The 18,332-nt window shown below is 37.4% G+C and overlaps 2 protein-coding genes across 2 annotated transcripts; both read right to left on the bottom strand.

Moving 5' to 3' along the window:
* Window positions 1–10,023: 10,023 nt before the first annotated feature.
* Window positions 10,024–10,539, bottom strand: LOC128160711 (E3 ubiquitin-protein ligase XIAP-like). Its single transcript, XM_052824064.1, has one exon. It carries the CDS (start codon window positions 10,537–10,539, stop codon window positions 10,024–10,026), a length of 516 nt encoding a protein of 171 aa, XP_052680024.1.
* A 1,290-nt stretch (window positions 10,540–11,829) lies between these two features.
* On the bottom strand, window positions 11,830–12,836 carry LOC128160710 (uncharacterized). Its single transcript, XM_052824063.1, has 2 exons — window positions 12,581–12,836; window positions 11,830–12,323 (listed from the first exon to the last, which is right to left on the bottom strand). The coding sequence occupies exons 1-2, from the start codon at window positions 12,834–12,836 to the stop codon at window positions 11,830–11,832; spliced, it is 750 nt and encodes a 249-aa protein (XP_052680023.1).
* Window positions 12,837–18,332: the final 5,496 nt, after the last annotated feature.

Below are 18,332 nucleotides of genomic sequence, written 5' to 3'. Positions count from 1 at the left end.
ACTGTTCCAAACCATTTCATATCGTATAAAACTAATAAATATTGAATTCATTCCTTATAATTTAATTTATTTGCTATCAATTATTGATTAAAACGGTCATTTGATCTATAAAATGACATCAAATTATACAAAATTCAATCGTAACGTCAGGCGGATTGATACGTTTTTGACGTTTGTCTTACTATGACGTAGGCAGCATTCTTTATACGATATAAAACAAATTTTTCAACCAATCAAGTAAAATTGTCAAATTTTCGGGACAACCCGTCCCTTCTTCAGGACAACAAAATAAAAAAAATACATAAGAAAGAAGAAACTAGCACTAAACTACAAACTAAATAATATATAAAAACTAGATAACGTATAAACACCGGATCAAAACGTTAGGTTATATATATATATATATATATATATATATATATATATATATATATATATATATATATATATATATATATATATATATATATAAGGAATGAATTCAATATTTTTTAGTTTTATACGATATAAAATGGTTTGGGGCAGTTTACGCTTTATAAACCGCGAAGCGGTTTATAAAAAAGCGTAAACTGTTCCAAACCATTTCATATCGTATAAAACTAATAAATATTGAATTCATTCCTTATAATTTAATTTATTTGCTATCAATTATTGATTAAAACGGTCATTTGATCTATAAAATGACATCAAATTATACAAAATTCAATCGTAACGTCAGGCGGATTGATACGTTTTTGACGTTTGTCTTACTATGACGTAGGCAGCATTCTTTATACGATATAAAACAAATTTTTCAACCAATCAGAAAGCGTGTTACAACCAGAATTAAATTATATATATAAATATAATAAAAAACTTTTAAAACACTGTTTCAAAATATTTCGACCGTGTTACCGGTCTTCATCAGTCGGTGTTTATTGTCTATAGCAACACAACGTAGAACATATACTATGACGTCACAATGTGAATACAGTCTGGCAAGTGACGTCATACAACAATATTGCGCCAAAAACATATGAAATATAGGTGAGAGTCTATAGAAAGCACATTGATAGCCGTAATTAGTACATAAACAAGTAATATATGAAAAATGTATAGATAACGGGACATAAAATAAAGGAAATGTCTATACAAACTAGTAATAATGTAGTCTAAAGACAATAATGTTCCCTTTTGTTGATACCAAAAGGCATATAAGTATTTAATTTTTTCTTCCACAAATTTTCTCTGAATTTTCTGTAAGTTTCATCTTTGTACAATTTTTCGATACCTATTACAGAATAATCCTCAACTGTATGTTCGTCAGTATAAAAATGCATTGCTACAGGGTCGTTAGTTTCTCTCCTGATCAGTGACAAATTTAAAACATGTCTTTGATATAAAGTCACCCCCGTTTCCCCAACATATACAATTTTGTTACACTTTTTACAAAACACCCCATAAACAACATTACTTGACTTGCAATCGATATGATTTTTAACCTGATACGTTTTGCCCTTAGAATCTTGAAATTGGCCAGAAAAAATAATATATTTACACATAACACATTTTTTTTTACACCACACGGCTCGCATAAGTGTTGTTTTTTAAAAAAGAGGTTATTATGTTTCTTATGGACCAATATGTCTTTCAAGTTTTTGTCTCTCCTGAATGCCACTATAGGTGTGTTATGAAACGCAAGTTTAAGGCGGTCGGAATTTTCGAGAATTTTTTGACGTTTCTTTAATATTTGATGAATATTTGGTAGTCCTCTGGAATAGTTTAACACAAACGGAACACGGTTACACTTTTTTGTTATTTTTTCTGTAGTTCAATAAATCCGAGCGGTTGAATTTATCCACCTTCGCCAGCTGATCCTCGACCTCCTTGTTGGAATATCCACATTTGTGTAAATAAGTTTTAATTTTCTCCCGTTGTTTGAAATATCCCTCATCTGTTGAGCAGATTCGGCGCGCACGGATACCCAGTCCAAATGGTATAGATTTTTTTGTAGATTCAGGATGGCTGGATTTTTTATTTAGGTACATGTGTTTGTCAGTGGGTTTACTGTACAGGTCGGTAGAAAGAAATCCTTTTTCAATAGAAATATTTACATCTAGGAACTCTATGCTAGTTTTAGAAAAGCGTAGATCAAGCTGAATATTTGGGTGTATACCATTTGCCATTTTATGGAAATGTAGGAGATCGGCTTCTGTCCCTGACCAGATTCCAAATATGTCATCGATATATCTAACATAAAAAAGAGGTTGTACGTTACACTGTTCCAAAAGAATACGTACCCAATCCCCCATATATATACACGCATAGTTTCTGCCAAGTTTGGATCCAATAGCAGTTCCTTCTGTTTGAATATATTGTTTGTTGTAAAAACTAAAATTGTTTTTTTGTGATTTTAGTTGTTGTATGACGTCACTTGCCAGACTGTATTCACATTGTGACGTCATAGTATATGTTCTACGTTGTGTTGCTATAGACAATAAACACCGACTGATGAAGCCCGGTAACACGGTCGAAATATTTTGAAACAGTGTTTTAAAAGTTGTTTATTATTCATTGAAAAAGAGACTTTGGATAAATATATATATATATATATATACATATATATATATATATATATATATATATATATATATATATATATATATATATATATATATATATATATATATATATATATATATCCATCCCAATAAAACAGTAAAGAGGTTATATATTTTCAATTATTAGAAAAATATACAACGTCAGGTTGGCTGTCGAATAGAGCTATGTTGAATTGCCTTAGAAGTAACGACAACACCAATATATTTGTTAGATATATTTATCAGAGATAAAGACAAGTTTAAACTTCACACGAGGTAATGAAAATCAATTCTATGTCAAAACGTATTCTAGCCCGACTCGCCTGTTCCATTCCGAAGCAAACGGTCATCTTCTTAGCTTCATTTACATAGTATTGTAATAATTAATGGATATTATATTTTAAGTCTCAAATTCAAATGATTAATCGGCATATCAACCTGAAAGAAGTCAGCCACGTCCGCATATGTATCGGAAAGTATGAAATTTTTTAAACTGAAACTTTCAAAGATGTGCATGATTTTACATTTTTATGTAGAGTAAGTTCCAGTTCAGATTAAAACTCTGATGTTGGGGTCAATTCTCAACAGGATCAATTTTCAACATGTCAAGGTCATCAGAGTTAAGAAAAATGTTTTCATACCGTTGAAAATGATCCCGAGTATAAATTTGACGGCTTTGGTCTCAATTTGCGTGAAGCATCTCTATGGTAATGTTACGTGTCTGGGTTCAGATATTCGGCTGCTCTGCCCGAGCAATTTAAAAAATATGAAAATAAACTATAAATTTCTCGATCAAATATTTAAATCAATAATATTTACAATACCCCACTCTATTATGGAGCGCGCGCCGTTTTCTATTAACCCTAACAGTTATCACAAGCTAATACAATAACCAAAATCAAGTCTCCAAAGCCTTATTCTGGCAAATAAGACTTTTTCTAATACCAAGGGTTTGTCCTCACCTATTACGAAGTGAACATCTTCAGCGTCAGACTGCAACTGCCTAACAACCTCCGTTGTAGCCGCTTATATTCTACTAGTATCACAACCCACGTGATCGACGAGGATCGAAAAGGAGTGATAAACCGGAAGCGCTTTTTACTCAGCTCCAGTAAACACAATGGGATAAATGATCTTGATTCCGACATTTGTTTCAGTAAGAGAAATCTAAATCGTGAAATTTATGGCTCTACCACTAGTTGGGCACCACAGGCGGTGTCAAATATGCAGAAAAGCAAAATTTCTAAAATCCTCTTCGCTACTCCCATTAGTCAGGGGTTTAGGCTCTAGGGAATGGTCAATATGGCCATATGGTACAAAATAAAAGGTTTAAAATCTTAGAAAATCGTCTTCTCTACTCTCATATATATTTGCTAAAACCAATTACATGGTTATGATGTCCATGAAATCTTCTACCTTATTTTTGAAATACAAGACCTCTGAGACAGAGTTTAGGCCTTATGACGAGGCAAATATGGCCATAGTTTGAAAATGTTTCAAATATAAGAAAATCTTCTTTTTTACTCCCACGTGCACACATGTGGAAAAACTGAATGCATGGTTATGATATCCACGATATCCTCTACCTAAATTGTGAAATTAATGGCCCTTGGGTCAGGAGTTCAGGCCGTGGGGGGGGGGGGGGGGGCATATGGCCATATAGTGTTAACACATATAATGTTTAAAAACCGTCTTCTCTACTTTCACACTTCTGTAAGAAAAACTGACTTTATCATTTTAACAAGGAAGACCTCTGCTACAGTTGTAAATTTTATGTCCCTTGGAGAATGGTTTTGACTCTAAGATGGGCCGAAATGAATGCATATAATGTTTAAAAGTATCTTCTCCAGGGAAACCTGAATACAAAATTTTGTAGGCAAGGAAGCCCGCAACCAAATTATAGTCATGTCGGGGTTCTGACTCTAGAGCGGGACCAAAATATTCATATTAATAGTGCTTATGCATTAAATTTTTTAAAAATCGGTTTTTTTTCACTTCTGCTGATACTGAATAAATACTGACTGCATATATACTACTATATTAAAAAAATAAACTCGAATTTGTGGGCTTTAATATCGATAAATCGGAAGAGTACTGTCTTTTCTTATAGATATTTTAAACATCATTAGTACTTGAAGAAAACCAATTTGTTTTGTTTTTTTCTTAATCAAGCTTTGCTAATTAATAATCAAGGAAAGTTCCTCAAAAAAATCCGGTAATCATCTGAATTTTTGGATTTTACAATCATGCGCATGCGAATTAGGTTCACGGTAAATATCGGAAGGCTTCTCAGTTTATGTTTCCACAATATCACATTTGCGTGGATAAACTTAGAAACGATAATACAAACACGTGTTAATTTTCATTGGAAAGCTATATATTGTCAATCGCAGCTTCTCGGGCCTTTCCGGCAGGCTCGAAAAAACACCACGAATGTATTACCTAGGCGTCCTTGACAACCCCCCTTTTTATAAAACTTGATATAAACACAACACATTTTACGATCTGTTGAAATGTAAGCTAGACTTCATTAAAGTAAATGATATACCCTAAAATATAACACAGAAGCGACTTATAAGGCTGTCTAGCCGATACTTATTTTAATGGGAAGCGACTCCATCTTGTATGAGCCTGCTGGAAAGGCCCAAGAAGTTGCGAATGATATTCTGTTCATCAAAGAATATAGGGGAGATAATTCTTACACAGTGCATTTACTAAGAAAAATCAGAAAGTTTTCAATTGGTGTGTAAAGAAACGAGTAAAAGTGTTGAATTATTCGATAATATGAAACAAATTTTGAGATGAAAGATATTTACGGACTCAAAATGGTTTGTTATGAATAAGTTGACTGTCATTATCAATGTAACTACATAATTTTGTCTCCCAAATAGTTTGGGAGAGATTCTGCAGTGTTCTGCTACATAACGGGTATGCCTGTTAACTGTGGTGAAGGTCTGTTGCGATACACAGTTAGATTATTCTAACTATAAGCAGGCTGTAGTGAAATTGATAGCATTATTGTCAGGTACGTAATATCGTATTCGAAAAGGGACAGACTCATCCAAAATATCTTGCCAAGCCAAATAAGAAAAAAAGGCCTACAAAAATCTAATCCGAGGGTCAGGGAGGGGGGGAGTATAATCATAACTTCAATTTAGGCCTCATTTCCTTTTTTTAATTCCAATTCTTTACGTAGTCCCAAAAACGTGTCGGCCAGATTCATAATAACTTAATTTTTTATATATAAAGTGTAGAAAATTGTGTTGCTGCTAAAAAAAAAAAAGTGGGGGGGGGGGGGGGATGCTACGTGCCTGATCGTAGGCTTAAAGCTGGGTTATGTAAATGTCAAAAATACGCTGTGTCGATGTATCGATTTCGTAAATGTCTAATATCATATGAGTAGTATAAGCCGTCTCGCTGGGGAGTTCAACCGAGTGCACTTTTTATGCAAATGAGGTGTTGAACTCCCCCAGCGGGGACGGCTGGTAGTCCAGCTTCTGGGGACTTAAGCTAATAATGCTATAGTGAGCTAATAATGTTAAGCTATAGTAAGCATAATTTTATGGCAGTTTTTATTGAGTAAACTATTCTTCTGGTAAAAACACGTCCGATCTCCATGAAGTCACCGAGAATTATGAGGCTAGGAGTTCTCATAAATTTTTCTTCCTGCTGTATGAAATCATAAAAAAAGTAAAGAGTAAACATTAATTTATTGAGAAACGCATATAAGACAAGTATGAAATAACAATGCATCAGTTCAATGGCACAAATAATGTCATATTACAGTCACTTTTTCTTGGGGAGAGCCGGCTTTGCCTTTTTCTTAGGAGGTTCACTGCTTGGGATGGCATTTTCTCTTTTCAGACTCTGTTTCTTGGGGTTTGATGTTTTTTTCTTGTTACCGCCTGGTGGATTATTTTCTTTGTCAGGGCATTCGGAAGCCCAGTGTCCCAGGTTATGACAAATATAGCACGGATCTTTGTCTTTGCTTTTTTTAGTTGAATTCTGCGTTTGTGGATCTTGGTCTTTTTTGGCTGGATCCTGCTTTTGTGGGCATTCAGGGGCCCAATGTCCTAGTTCTTTACAGATATAACAGGGATTTGTTTTCCTGGTCGGCGGTGTTGCTTTTTTATCAGCTGTCTTATTCCTGGTCTCAATTCTGATTTCACTTACTTCTGTGTTTAGAGTCTCTAGATCTTTGGTGATATTTTGTCTGGTTTCACTCATTTCATTGGTGATGGATATCAGATTGTTGAGAATTCCGTCCAAAGTGGGCATAAGTAGAGAGATATCTTCTTTACTAGCTGGTTTTTCTTCCTCGTACATTCCCATTAGAAGTCCAGTCACATCCTGAGTTTCTGGTAGATTAATCACAGATTCTCTGACGGTAGTCGGATAACTGTAATTCATCTGGCCCGAGACAGGGTCTGTAATCTCTAAGAGATCTAATTGTTTCTGTGCCATTTCGAATCCAATGTCTGAACAAGACTGATGGAATGAAAGCGGTGATCTACTTTTTATAGGAAATGAACGTTCGAGAAAATTCTAAAATCGATTTGAGGAGCTCGTGCAGTTCTAGAAAATTCTTTACTGAGGCACGAGAATTTATGAGGTATTTTTTACTTTCTAGAAAATTCTAGAACTGAGGCATGAGACTCACCATCTAGCACTTAAATAGAATATTCTAGAATATCTACGTTTTTTACCTATATAAATAAGAAACCATTGTCAGTTTTTTGTTATTTATTATCTCTGAACGATAAAATTCAGAAGCCGGTGACCAACATCAGCAATATATCATGGCCGATGTTCTGAGAATGATTTTATCCGATCTAGACTCACCTTTCAACGGTTTGGATTTTGTTAACTCTTCTTTACAGACCGAGGGTTGGGAGGAAAAATACAAGAGTAATATTGCTGTAATTTCAGACCGGACGCAGAAAGAGATTACCAGTGTGGATTTTTATAGGAATGTGATTGTAGCATTAGCTCAGATGAACGACATTAACCCTGGGAGATTGATGGTCATTCATTACCTGTCTGAGGAAGTGAAAAAGCAATTTCTACCTAAATTGACTGGGATTTCTTATGAGGAAAATCGGCAGGAATTTCCCAAGTTACAGCTCACCTCTCTAGGAAAACAGAAGTGGATAGAATGTCATCGCCTACATCAATGGATCGAGTCAATGCGGGTGACAGCCATTCAATTCGGCTGGATGAAATTACAGCAAACTCTGAAAGGAAATCGGGGAGAAAACGAGTGACTTTTGATTTCACACGGAATCAAATATATGATTTACCTCCCGAGGACCGAAGAAATCCATGAATGTTTGAGGCCCTTGACCGTGCAAGGACCGTACAGAAAATAAGAAAACTGTTATGGATCTATGTGAAACAACAAAAACATTGAGTTGTATGTATCATAACGCTGTTCTGTACTTTGTAATTGTTCTTACCCAAATGCTATTTGAAGTTAATGTTGTATCTATGGTTAATAAATCTGTTGTAAGATAATAGAATTTGTATTTATTTTTTATGCTCATCAATAACACACTGTTTTATAGCCTTCAGTTATATAGCGGCATATCAAAAGCACAGTGTATTCTCTCCGTACAGAGAAGTGAACAAATATGACGTCATAATAGCATATCAACTGTGTAGATCGATAGGAAAGGGGTTGGCCCTATGCCAAAACAAAAGCGACTTTTTTTAAAGAGCCAGTCACAGTTCCTTATCTGAGTCACATGACCAAAAGCGACTTTTTTGACTGATCTAATCCCCGCCTCTATTCAGTCACGTGACACATGTAAACATTCGGCGTTCTTTTGATCCAAATGTCAACATATCAAATGGGAGGTAGTTTTTTATCTATCCCACGACACCCCCGGGCCAATGAGGGTGACTTTTAGATACCTACCCACTTTCGAAGGATCTATTATCAAACTGTGAGGGTGATGCAAGTTGTTTTGTGTACAATTGAGGATGTGTATTACATGAAATGCATGGAAAGGGGAGATAATTCAACAAAACAATGGATATTTTGACCGTATCTAACGTGTGGATTTGTTTACTTGTAGTTTATGGAGTATATTACCCCTGTTATCTTGAATATACAGGCGGTAAAACTAAAGTACATCCCACCATGGAATGGAACCCTTCCAGAGATCGAGTTAAATACTCCCGCACACTCTGAAATCGATCGTCTGCATTGATCACTTCATCATGAGCGAACACAACATGACGGTTTTACCGGTTCTTCCCGGAACACGGATAAGAATATTTGCAATTGGCGAGATGTTTCAGGGTGGTAACTGGACAGAGATTCACAGAGAACCATTAGCGGCAGTTCAGCCCTATGATATTTATATGGACAGGGCGAAGCAACGGCGGAGGAGGAGACCAGCGCCAATTGCATCACCAGCTCCCTCGCCACCGCCAGCACCCTCGCCACCGCCAGCCCCTCGTCGCAGGCGACGACTCCAGCTGAGGGCGCCCCCAGAGAGAGTAGAGAGCCGCCCCCAGCCGTCGGCACCCCCAGCGTTAAGATATCGGGCCCCTTCACCCCCTGGTCCACAGGAAGCATCGTCCTATCACGTTTGTTCCATGGACTTGCCGGACTGGGCCTACAGCCAAGAGGGGAGCATCCTTCCAAAATGTGAGCGGTGTAAGCAGAGGTTCCGCCATTCCATAGCAGCCTGCAAGAACTGTCAGCAGAGGACGGCATGATGTAGTTGCCTGCTGGAGATGCTAAGGGGGGATCCCGGAGAAAACAGATGCCCTGCCTTTCTCTACCTGTAGACAAGCAGCTTATAAACCCAACGGCCCTTTTCAGGGCCACCCACATCTTCAGAAAAGATGCCTCTATTACATTCAACTTTTAACACCAGTTCACCCTTTTATCATATATTTTTTAAATAGAGTATTTGTTTTAAAAAAAATTAATTATTCATTTATAAATTTACAATAACTTTTTTATATGCTTTTTAAAAAAAATTAAACTTTATCTTTTTCAAATGACATAATTTTTGAATAGACAATTTTTTCTTATTTATTTTATTTTTTTAAAGATAATATAAATTCATAAGATCAATTATTCATTTTTTTTTAAAAATTAAACAATTCAACACTATATTTTTTAAAATAATATAATTTTTTTTAATAGGTAGCTTTTTTCTTTTTCTTATTTATTTTTTTTTTTAGAAATAATATCATTGTTTAGATAAATTATTATTTTTTTAAATACAAGAAAAATATTTTTTGTTTACAATTTTATTTATTTAAACAATAATCACTGTAACAATAAACATTTTTTTATGAAACACATTAACAATAAGCACAGAATCCTAGTGCATGTTATTAACAATCAGTGTTGATAAAATACAAATAAGAGCTGTCCTTTGATGTACAAGTTTTACATTTACCAAAGTTTTTTTTCTCTTCACACTTACATGCTGCCCACCATTTGAGCAAAATGACAAGATTTGGACCAGCGTAGATGTTCTCGATACGCGTCGTCCACTGGTTCCCTTTCACTCAATGTCATTCCACAACAAAAACAGGTCACTCTATCGCCATACTGGGTGTAGATGAATCCTGCTCGCGCCATGTCTGTTTTGCTGGGTCCCTTCAAGTATTTTGGCCAGTTTTTAAACGTTGCATACCTAGAGGCAAAGGTTCGGTACTCCGGATATTGCCAAAAATGTGGCATTGTAGGTGGCGGGGGTATGGGTCTCGCATCAAAAAGTGAGTAGAATGGCGAGTCCTTATTCTGTAGAACAGTTGGATAACCCATGGCAAAACCAGCAGTACCGGCAATTCTTGTATTGTCACTCCGCGCACGATTGGGAAAGGAATCCGCTGCAGAAAAACCACCTGCAATTCTTGCATTGTCAGTCCGCGGAGGATCGGGACAGGAATCCATCTCTAGAGCATTGATCACACTGTCTACGGTCGAAGTCATCATGATATCTCTAGCATTCAATGGTTGTAAAACTGACACAAAATGAATGTTACAAGCTATATATATATATATATATATATATATATATATATATATATATATATATATATATATATATATATATATATATATATTGTAAGAGTGGCTGAGATTCTAGATAATTCTTAATAGAAGTGAGGCACGTGCCTCATTTTCTAGAATAGAATATTCTAGCAATTGACTGAGGTTCTGAAAAATAGAATTAAAGCACGTGCATTTTAGAATAGTATTATGCATTAAAGAACTCTCATAATATCTTTTTTAAAACAAAATAAACAAGACAGATTTTTTTTAAAACATTTTTAATGTAGAATGAACAACAGCAACAATAACAAAAATTAATACATATTTTGCCAGAAACATTTGCAAGTTTGTCCTTGATTTCTTTTAGGTTTGCGATAAGTCTCTCTAAACCATTCAGCTACATAATGATCTCTTTGAAGGGGAGATAACCTCGACGTTCTTGGGAATGGAAACAACCAATCTAGAGCTCGTCTGTGTCCTCGATGGCGTTGGTGTAAAAAATACACACAATATTGTCCACAGACATCCGTAGAATAATCCTGATAACAATTGTGATTGTAAGTCCAATGTCTAGAGTGTCTAGAAATGAACTGTCTAATTTCATGGTGCAGGGGAGGTAATCCGTAAGAATCGAAATATTCCACATGAGCTCCGTTCCAATATAAGCACACCCAATGCGTCCCGGGTTGATCTTGAGAATCTGTATTGACTACAATGGCTTTTTCATAAGGTCTTAGTTGATTCGGTAGTAAATCTCGGGGGTACACTCCTACAAAGGATCTTCCCAAATCTCGTGATAACACGTCTCATAACTGACGGGAATCCATTTTTTTAGTAATCAATGTTGACTTCTCTCTGTTTGTTGATTTCCAGCAGATTGTCGAATTCGGCATAGACCACACAATTTACAGTGTGAGCTAAGTTGTTGGAAAATTGAACTTCTATTCTCAAGTTTCCCGTTTCAATGAGATGAAATTTCTCCAGTTGCGCCTCTTGATCTTTTGTGAAATCCACACACCAGAGCGTGTACCCGTTTTTATACTCTTCCAGGGTAATGTCAGGGGCCCAGTCTCCTCCTAATTTTCCTAGCCCTTGATACAGACTCAAGTAAGATCTCAGGTACTGATCGTTTGCAAAATCCGGTTCAAAGAGGCGAGTGGTCATGGTTTCTCCGTTGATACTTATTTCTAATTTCTTAATGTTCTCATGTTTAAAATCAAAAGGGTTTTAAGTAGCGTCTCCGTTGAAAGCGGCATTTTCTAAAAAGCCTATGAGAACACGTTTAGGCATTTGTCCTTGAAACAGATGATCGGTGATTTTTGATTGGGACCCCGTGGCAATGGTGAAGGTTTTCACTTCTACTCTTCTTAGCGGATATTTGACTGTCTCTGTATTCAAGCGCTGATTGATGGCATTCTGTATGGCAGGGGTAGGTTTGATTTTTCTCACCCACATCACGATACTTTGAATAGAAACTTTACCACTACTCAAGGCGGCTGTCATCATGTAGAATTGGGGTTTCGCTCTATTAAATCGGAGGCGAACATCAACCCCATTAGGCAGAAATTTTTCCTGTTGAAACAAATCTATGTGTAAACGATCCATCAACACAATCTTTTTGCTATCGTTTATGGCCTTGTGGCGTTCTCTCAATCCGTCATTCTGGGACTCATTGGGATAGGTCAAGGCTAGCTGTGCCGCATCGATGTTCACCTCATTATCTGCGACATCAAAAGTATTTTTGCTTGAGTGGCGGCGGCATATTTGAGATCATTCATGTGTCCAGCGGTGTCTTTGACCCACAAACTACAGGCTTTCATCTGAGTCCTTAATGTTCTGGGTTCATAAGATAGTAATTTCTCAAAGTAGGCTTTGTGGGGATAGGTGTCCGTTCCCGGGGTTATGATTTTCTTATTGAGACTCACATCGATTTCCGTAAACAATGAATGTAAGATGTTATTAACGGGAGTCGAAGTACTATTGACTCCCGTCAAATTAGTCCCGTCGTCTTTGGTGAATTTACACACCATTTGGAGATAAGTTTGTGAGAGATCAATGTATTCATCTCCTTGACCCTTGATTTCAAATTCAATGGGCGCCGTGTCCGATTGGAGGGTACTGGATATCGGGTAATATTCCATCCATTTCGAATCTTCTAAAGTAATATTCGTAGGTGAGGTTTGAAACAGTTCTAAACTGTCCATCCCATAGGCACAAGACTCTCTATGCATCATCTTGGTAAGTGTGACTGATCAAAAGAATCCAATGGTAATGATCTGCCATGATCCTCTACACCTCCTTATATACCCTCTCAGTCAAAAATATCTAAAGGTCTAGCTTTCTTCTTCTTTTTCTTAGGAGGTCTTTCACCACTACCTGTTTCTAGTGGTCTCTTGATCCGAGGGCCACCCCGGGCTAGGAGTTTTGGTTTGGCAGGGGGGCGGGACTTTGTTCCCCCTTGAGATAATATGGGTGAAGTTGTATTTTTGATGACTTGTCCCCCATGCGTTTTTAACGCATCCTTGAAGGATATTGTATTTTCTAACACATCGAGCCCAGTTTTAGCTGCTGCAGTTAATGCTTGTTTAGCCGTTGATTTCAGTAAATTTGTAAAAAATCCTTTTCCTTCCTGTGGTCTAGAGTGCGTTCGACGGCTGCGTCGGCGTGGCAGTGAGCTTCTTTCTGGTGATACTCATAGCTAGGAGGGGGAGGAGGCGGAGGATAATAGTTGCGTGAAGAGGGGTAATATGGAGGGGACGAAGTTCCTCCTCCTCCAGATACTCCGCCTAATAGACCCGATATGACATTTTTCATGACAGGAGCCGCCAACCTTAGTAGACCCCCTAGCCCGTGTCCTTGTTGACGCAATATACCCCAAGGATACTGCATGGTGTAGATCAATGAGGTTTCTTCAGGGATGACTGGTCTTTATATAGAGGCTCTCTCTATCTTGATTCATAGTTAAACTAAGAGCGTTGAATGCATAGATGGAGACATTCTAAACAACAGGTGATACAGGTCTTTACTCCTACAATGATTGTAAAAGTGAGACTGTAGATATCCATCTCCTTTAGTACACTTTTCTGAAATGAAGTTTCAGAATAGATTTTCCATTTAAAAAGGGCATGACAGTCCCTAATGGAGTCTGGATGTGTTTGTCTATCGTATCGAAATGTTTTTTACTCAGTTTCAAATATTCAGCTCTAATAGGCTCCCATCTCGTCTGTTCCCGGACTTTCTCTCCTTCACGGGGCACAACTCTAAGCAACTTCAAAACATTTGACCCCACCACTTGGGGTTCGACGATATCGCAATACACATACATTTGTTTTAAGTTCTCGTGCATATCTGGGGTATGAACTGCCATGTGAGTGACATTGATCCACAGGCTCATATATCTATTACCAAACTTCCATTTGAGTTCATCTCCAAACCCCAGCTTATAAGCTAAAGTAAGGGGTAAACTTATACTGAAGAGTAAAGTGGATAAATCCTTTCCGTTTAATTGAAATTCGGTACGGGAAAATGTTTGGCGATATTCTAGTTTCATGTTCCCGACATCTTCAGTCTCCTCATCAGGAACTCTTTTCCAGGCCTTTTCCAGACAGCGTCTAAGTCCTTCGTTGATTTCCTCTATTAATGACTGAGGATCGGGGTAAGGACCCCTTCGGAATTTTACTCGGTAGTGATTACCCTCGCTATTTCTATCTATTGATATTTTCCAAAAGCCTTTGTCCCAATCGACTAGCATGGGACATTCAATGAGTTTCTCTCGACCTATTTTTTCAATCGTAAATCGCCCCGCTCGATATATATCAGGATCTTCGGGTTCTACATCGAGATGAGTAGGAATTAAGATATAGAAATGAGCTTCCTTTGGGTCTATGTTTTGGAGTGTATTAGGATACATCATTTCAGTGAGACCTACTTCCCATTCACCATCAGTGAAGTCCATGGTTTGGGGTAATAATGTTTTATAATGAGCCACAGTATTCTCGGGAAAAGTAGACATAGACACATCACTGGGTAGCGTCATGTAAAACCCTGTATTCTGAGCCATGTCTTAAAATCAAATGAGTCTTATACATAAAAAACACTCTTTTATATACTCTTATTTTTTATTTGAACAATAACAACAAACATGAATGAATATTGTCATACACTGTGAGATCTGCTCCTTTTGACTCGAATTGGAAAGGGTCTCCGCATGTACACATACTCGTAGGGTACACAAAATTCCAAATAATATTCACCGATGGTGTTGCGAAAGTCTTTTGAACACTTTTCCAAATCATCTGTCCAGTCTCCCTCAATCAGAGTCCATGCTGGTTCCTGGTCTCTAGATGGGTGATACACATTCCATTGACATTTGACTTTCCCGCGGAATTGTTGATATTTTCTTTTACCGATCATACGGAAATATTTTTTCCTGTCAGGAATCTGAATCCTTTTGTACAAGTAGATTTTTTCCTCTCCCTGAGGAATGCGAGGTTTTTGCATGAAAGCACGCAAACATTCCAGCTTACTAGACAGCCATGCTGCTTTAAGGTTTTCCCTAGGGGCTCCCTTAGAATCTATGATTTTCCAACGGTACTGTATGGGATTCATCCTCTCTCTCTATTAACCATGTAGCTTGATTATCGATTGATCTGATAATAAGTCAAAACCTCAAGCTGCACGTCTTTAATAAAGAACTCACGATCACGTGACATCTTTACTCATGCATTTTCTGATTTAGTGCTGCTTTTGAGTGGAAGAGTGGGACTTGGCATGATATAGCCCACGGTAGAACTGAGACAAATCATCTAATATTCTCGATTCGAATCGTGTAGAGCTAACATGATGATACAAGCGATAGTTAATGTCAAGCAGATCAAAAGTTGAGCGAAATACACGATTTCAGCTCTAGGAATTTTTTCTCCAAACATTTTCCAATGATCACTCATTTGGGGAGTAAAAGATCTGTTTGGGGAATCCATGAGTCAAAGCTAGGGGGATATCCTTTCCAGCGCACTTTGATATATGTAATGACTTTTTTCCCTATGCGACGCTTTTTATAGTCTAGAATTTCCTCTACTTCATAGACGTCGTCTTCTTTAATGACTTTTTTTAATTCAGACTCGTAAAAAGTTCCTTCTAATTCTTCTCCGTGATAGTCCTGTACCTTATATCTTTAAGGAACAGCCCCCTGGACTCGATGAGATATGGTAAACAATTCCCGGGTCCAGTTAGGTAGATATCCCTTTTCAAAAGTTCGCTTTGCTTTACTGATGCGCACTTTTTTTGTGAAATTTAGGGGAAAAGAAGGGTGTAGAGGAGTTTTTTTGATACAGAGTTTTCCACACTTGTAGGACATTGGAGGCATTCACGTCAGCTGGAGCTCTTTTTATACTGCGATGATACGAGTGATTGTAGGCATATACCAGATCTGGTAAAATGTCCAGATATCTTCGAGTTTTATGACGAGTGAAATATCTCCACATGCGAGCTTTTAGGGTACGTTGAAAACGCTCAACGATACTTGCTTTTGTTTCTGCATTGCGAGTGGTGAAGAAATGAATAAATTTAAAAGCGCGCAGAAATTCCTTGTTTGTGAATTCCCTCCCTTGGTCCGACTGAATGCGAACGGGTTGTCGCCCTTCATCTGTTGTAATCCGCGAATCATTTCTTTTCCAGTTTTCTGCTTTAAAGGCGCCACCCAAGCATATTTAGAGAGTACATCGATAGCACACAGTAAAAGGTTTAACCATCGTTCTCTTTCTTTAATTGGGATACATCTGCCAAATCTAATTGCCATTGCTCATCGATACCTGTTACTCTTGTTTGTTGTCGCTTGAATTTGCGGTGAATGGGTTTATGAAAAGTATAAGTCTCTTGCTCTTTCAACCATTTTCTAATCTCAGCAACAGATATTGGATGTCCCCTTGCACGCACTTGTCGGTATAAAGATTGTAATCCTCCATATCCAGTCTTAGGATTGTAATAAATCTCTTGTAAAATGGTTTGTAAAACCTTTTTCTTTTTCTTCATTTCTTTTTTAATATATTCCAATCGAGGAGGATATTGTCTCTTTTTCTGGTTGTCTTCGGAGTTAGAAGGAAAGGAGAAGCTTGAGGTGTGCTAAAAGTCGAAAGTTCCTGAAACCCCGTATCGTCATCATTATTATCAGACTCTTTGTCAGCTGGAATGGGCTTAGGGGTACTGATTTTTCCTGGTCTCTGCATGGCTTTTATAATGTCTGGATTCGGTAGGTAATCTGTTGGAGCATTGGTTTCTTTTAAGGCTTGAGGAAATTGGTCGGTTCCAATAGGAGGACTGATTCCTTTGCGAGATCTAGTTTTCATTGTATTAGTTACTAGATCAACGATATTAGATTGGGGTATGAGTTTTCCTCGGTATCTGATTTCTCCATCGGAATTCCATTTCAAGACTTTTGTTTTCTTGAGATGATCTAAGCGAAGTCCTGCTTTCTTTTGCATTTTGTTGCTAACACTTTTTATCACTTGTTTTTCCAGTTCTGAGGAACCTGGGTCTGCAGCATTAGCAACAGGAGCAGCTGCAACCTCAACATCTTCGACTGCCTCTTTATTTTTCTGTGTTTTAGGTAATGGTTGTGTAAATGTCCTTTCCTTACCCTGATCACGGGCTTGTTGTAAATAATTCCGATATCGGTGTAATTGATGCCCATAGAGACCCACTTTTTCTTCAGAGTTCAAATCTTCTCTCCCTTGAATCTGATCTTACTGGTGTCCTAATCCAATGGTGGCTTGAAATTCAGGAGATTTAGGTAATTTTCCTTTCAATTCCAGTAACATGGCTTCCGGAACTAATACCATCTTGCGACTCATGATTTCAAAGGAGTAAACTGAGGAGCATGGGAATCACTGGGAAAACGCCCCCTTTTTGATTCAGTATTAAAGTTCTTCTGCGTTTCTGTATGGACTGCGGTTGAACCAGGCTCCTCAAGATTTGTTTCTGAGGAGCAAGTTTTTTCTTCTGAGAGGAGTTCAGTAGAACATTGCCTTTTAAGAGGTTGTAAACTATTTCACAAATTTTATAGATACAGTCATTAGAACAGTGCTTTAACACCTCTTTCTTCAACTTTGGTGAATAATGTGGCGTCGATAATAACTGCAATATAGGCAAATGAGGTTTCAGTCGAGATTTACAACAGCACAATTTGCTCTTTTTCTTCTGGCTTGTACCCATCTTTGTTTAAAATGATATCTAGATTTAGTCTGTGAGGGTTTTTATACTCTTTTCTATAAATGTCGAATAATGACTCCTCCAATAAATCCAGCCCCACCCCCTTTCAGAATGGCTTTAATCCTGTTATCATCATTGACTTTTTTATTAGCAATGACACTTAAATCCTCTCGATGTTTATCGATAAAACGTTGGGTCTGCTTATTGATAGGAATGACTCCTTTCAATAAATTTTTAGCTCCAGCCAAAAACCATTTCATTAAGGCTTTTCGCCCCAACTCGATGATTTCTGTTCGTTTCTCTGGATCCCGTTCATGTTGTAAGCGCCTTAAGGTACATACCCACTTCTTTCCAGTCATGATTTCAACTGAATCGGAGGTTAGACAAACTCTTGTATTTATACTCTAGCCATGTACACTGTCAGAGTCTCAAACAATTGACTCCTCAAGCGTAATTCATCCGAAGTCTGAGGGCTTAAATCCACAATGAGGTATCCGTGGGGTTGGCGAGTGGCGTCTTGATAG

The sequence above is a fragment of the Crassostrea angulata genome, chromosome 8 (assembly GCF_025612915.1).
Source record: "Crassostrea angulata isolate pt1a10 chromosome 8, ASM2561291v2, whole genome shotgun sequence".
NCBI lineage: Eukaryota > Metazoa > Mollusca > Bivalvia > Ostreida > Ostreidae > Magallana > Magallana angulata.
Note: the sequence above shows the minus strand (reverse complement) of the source record. Positions and strands in the feature narration are given on the sequence as shown.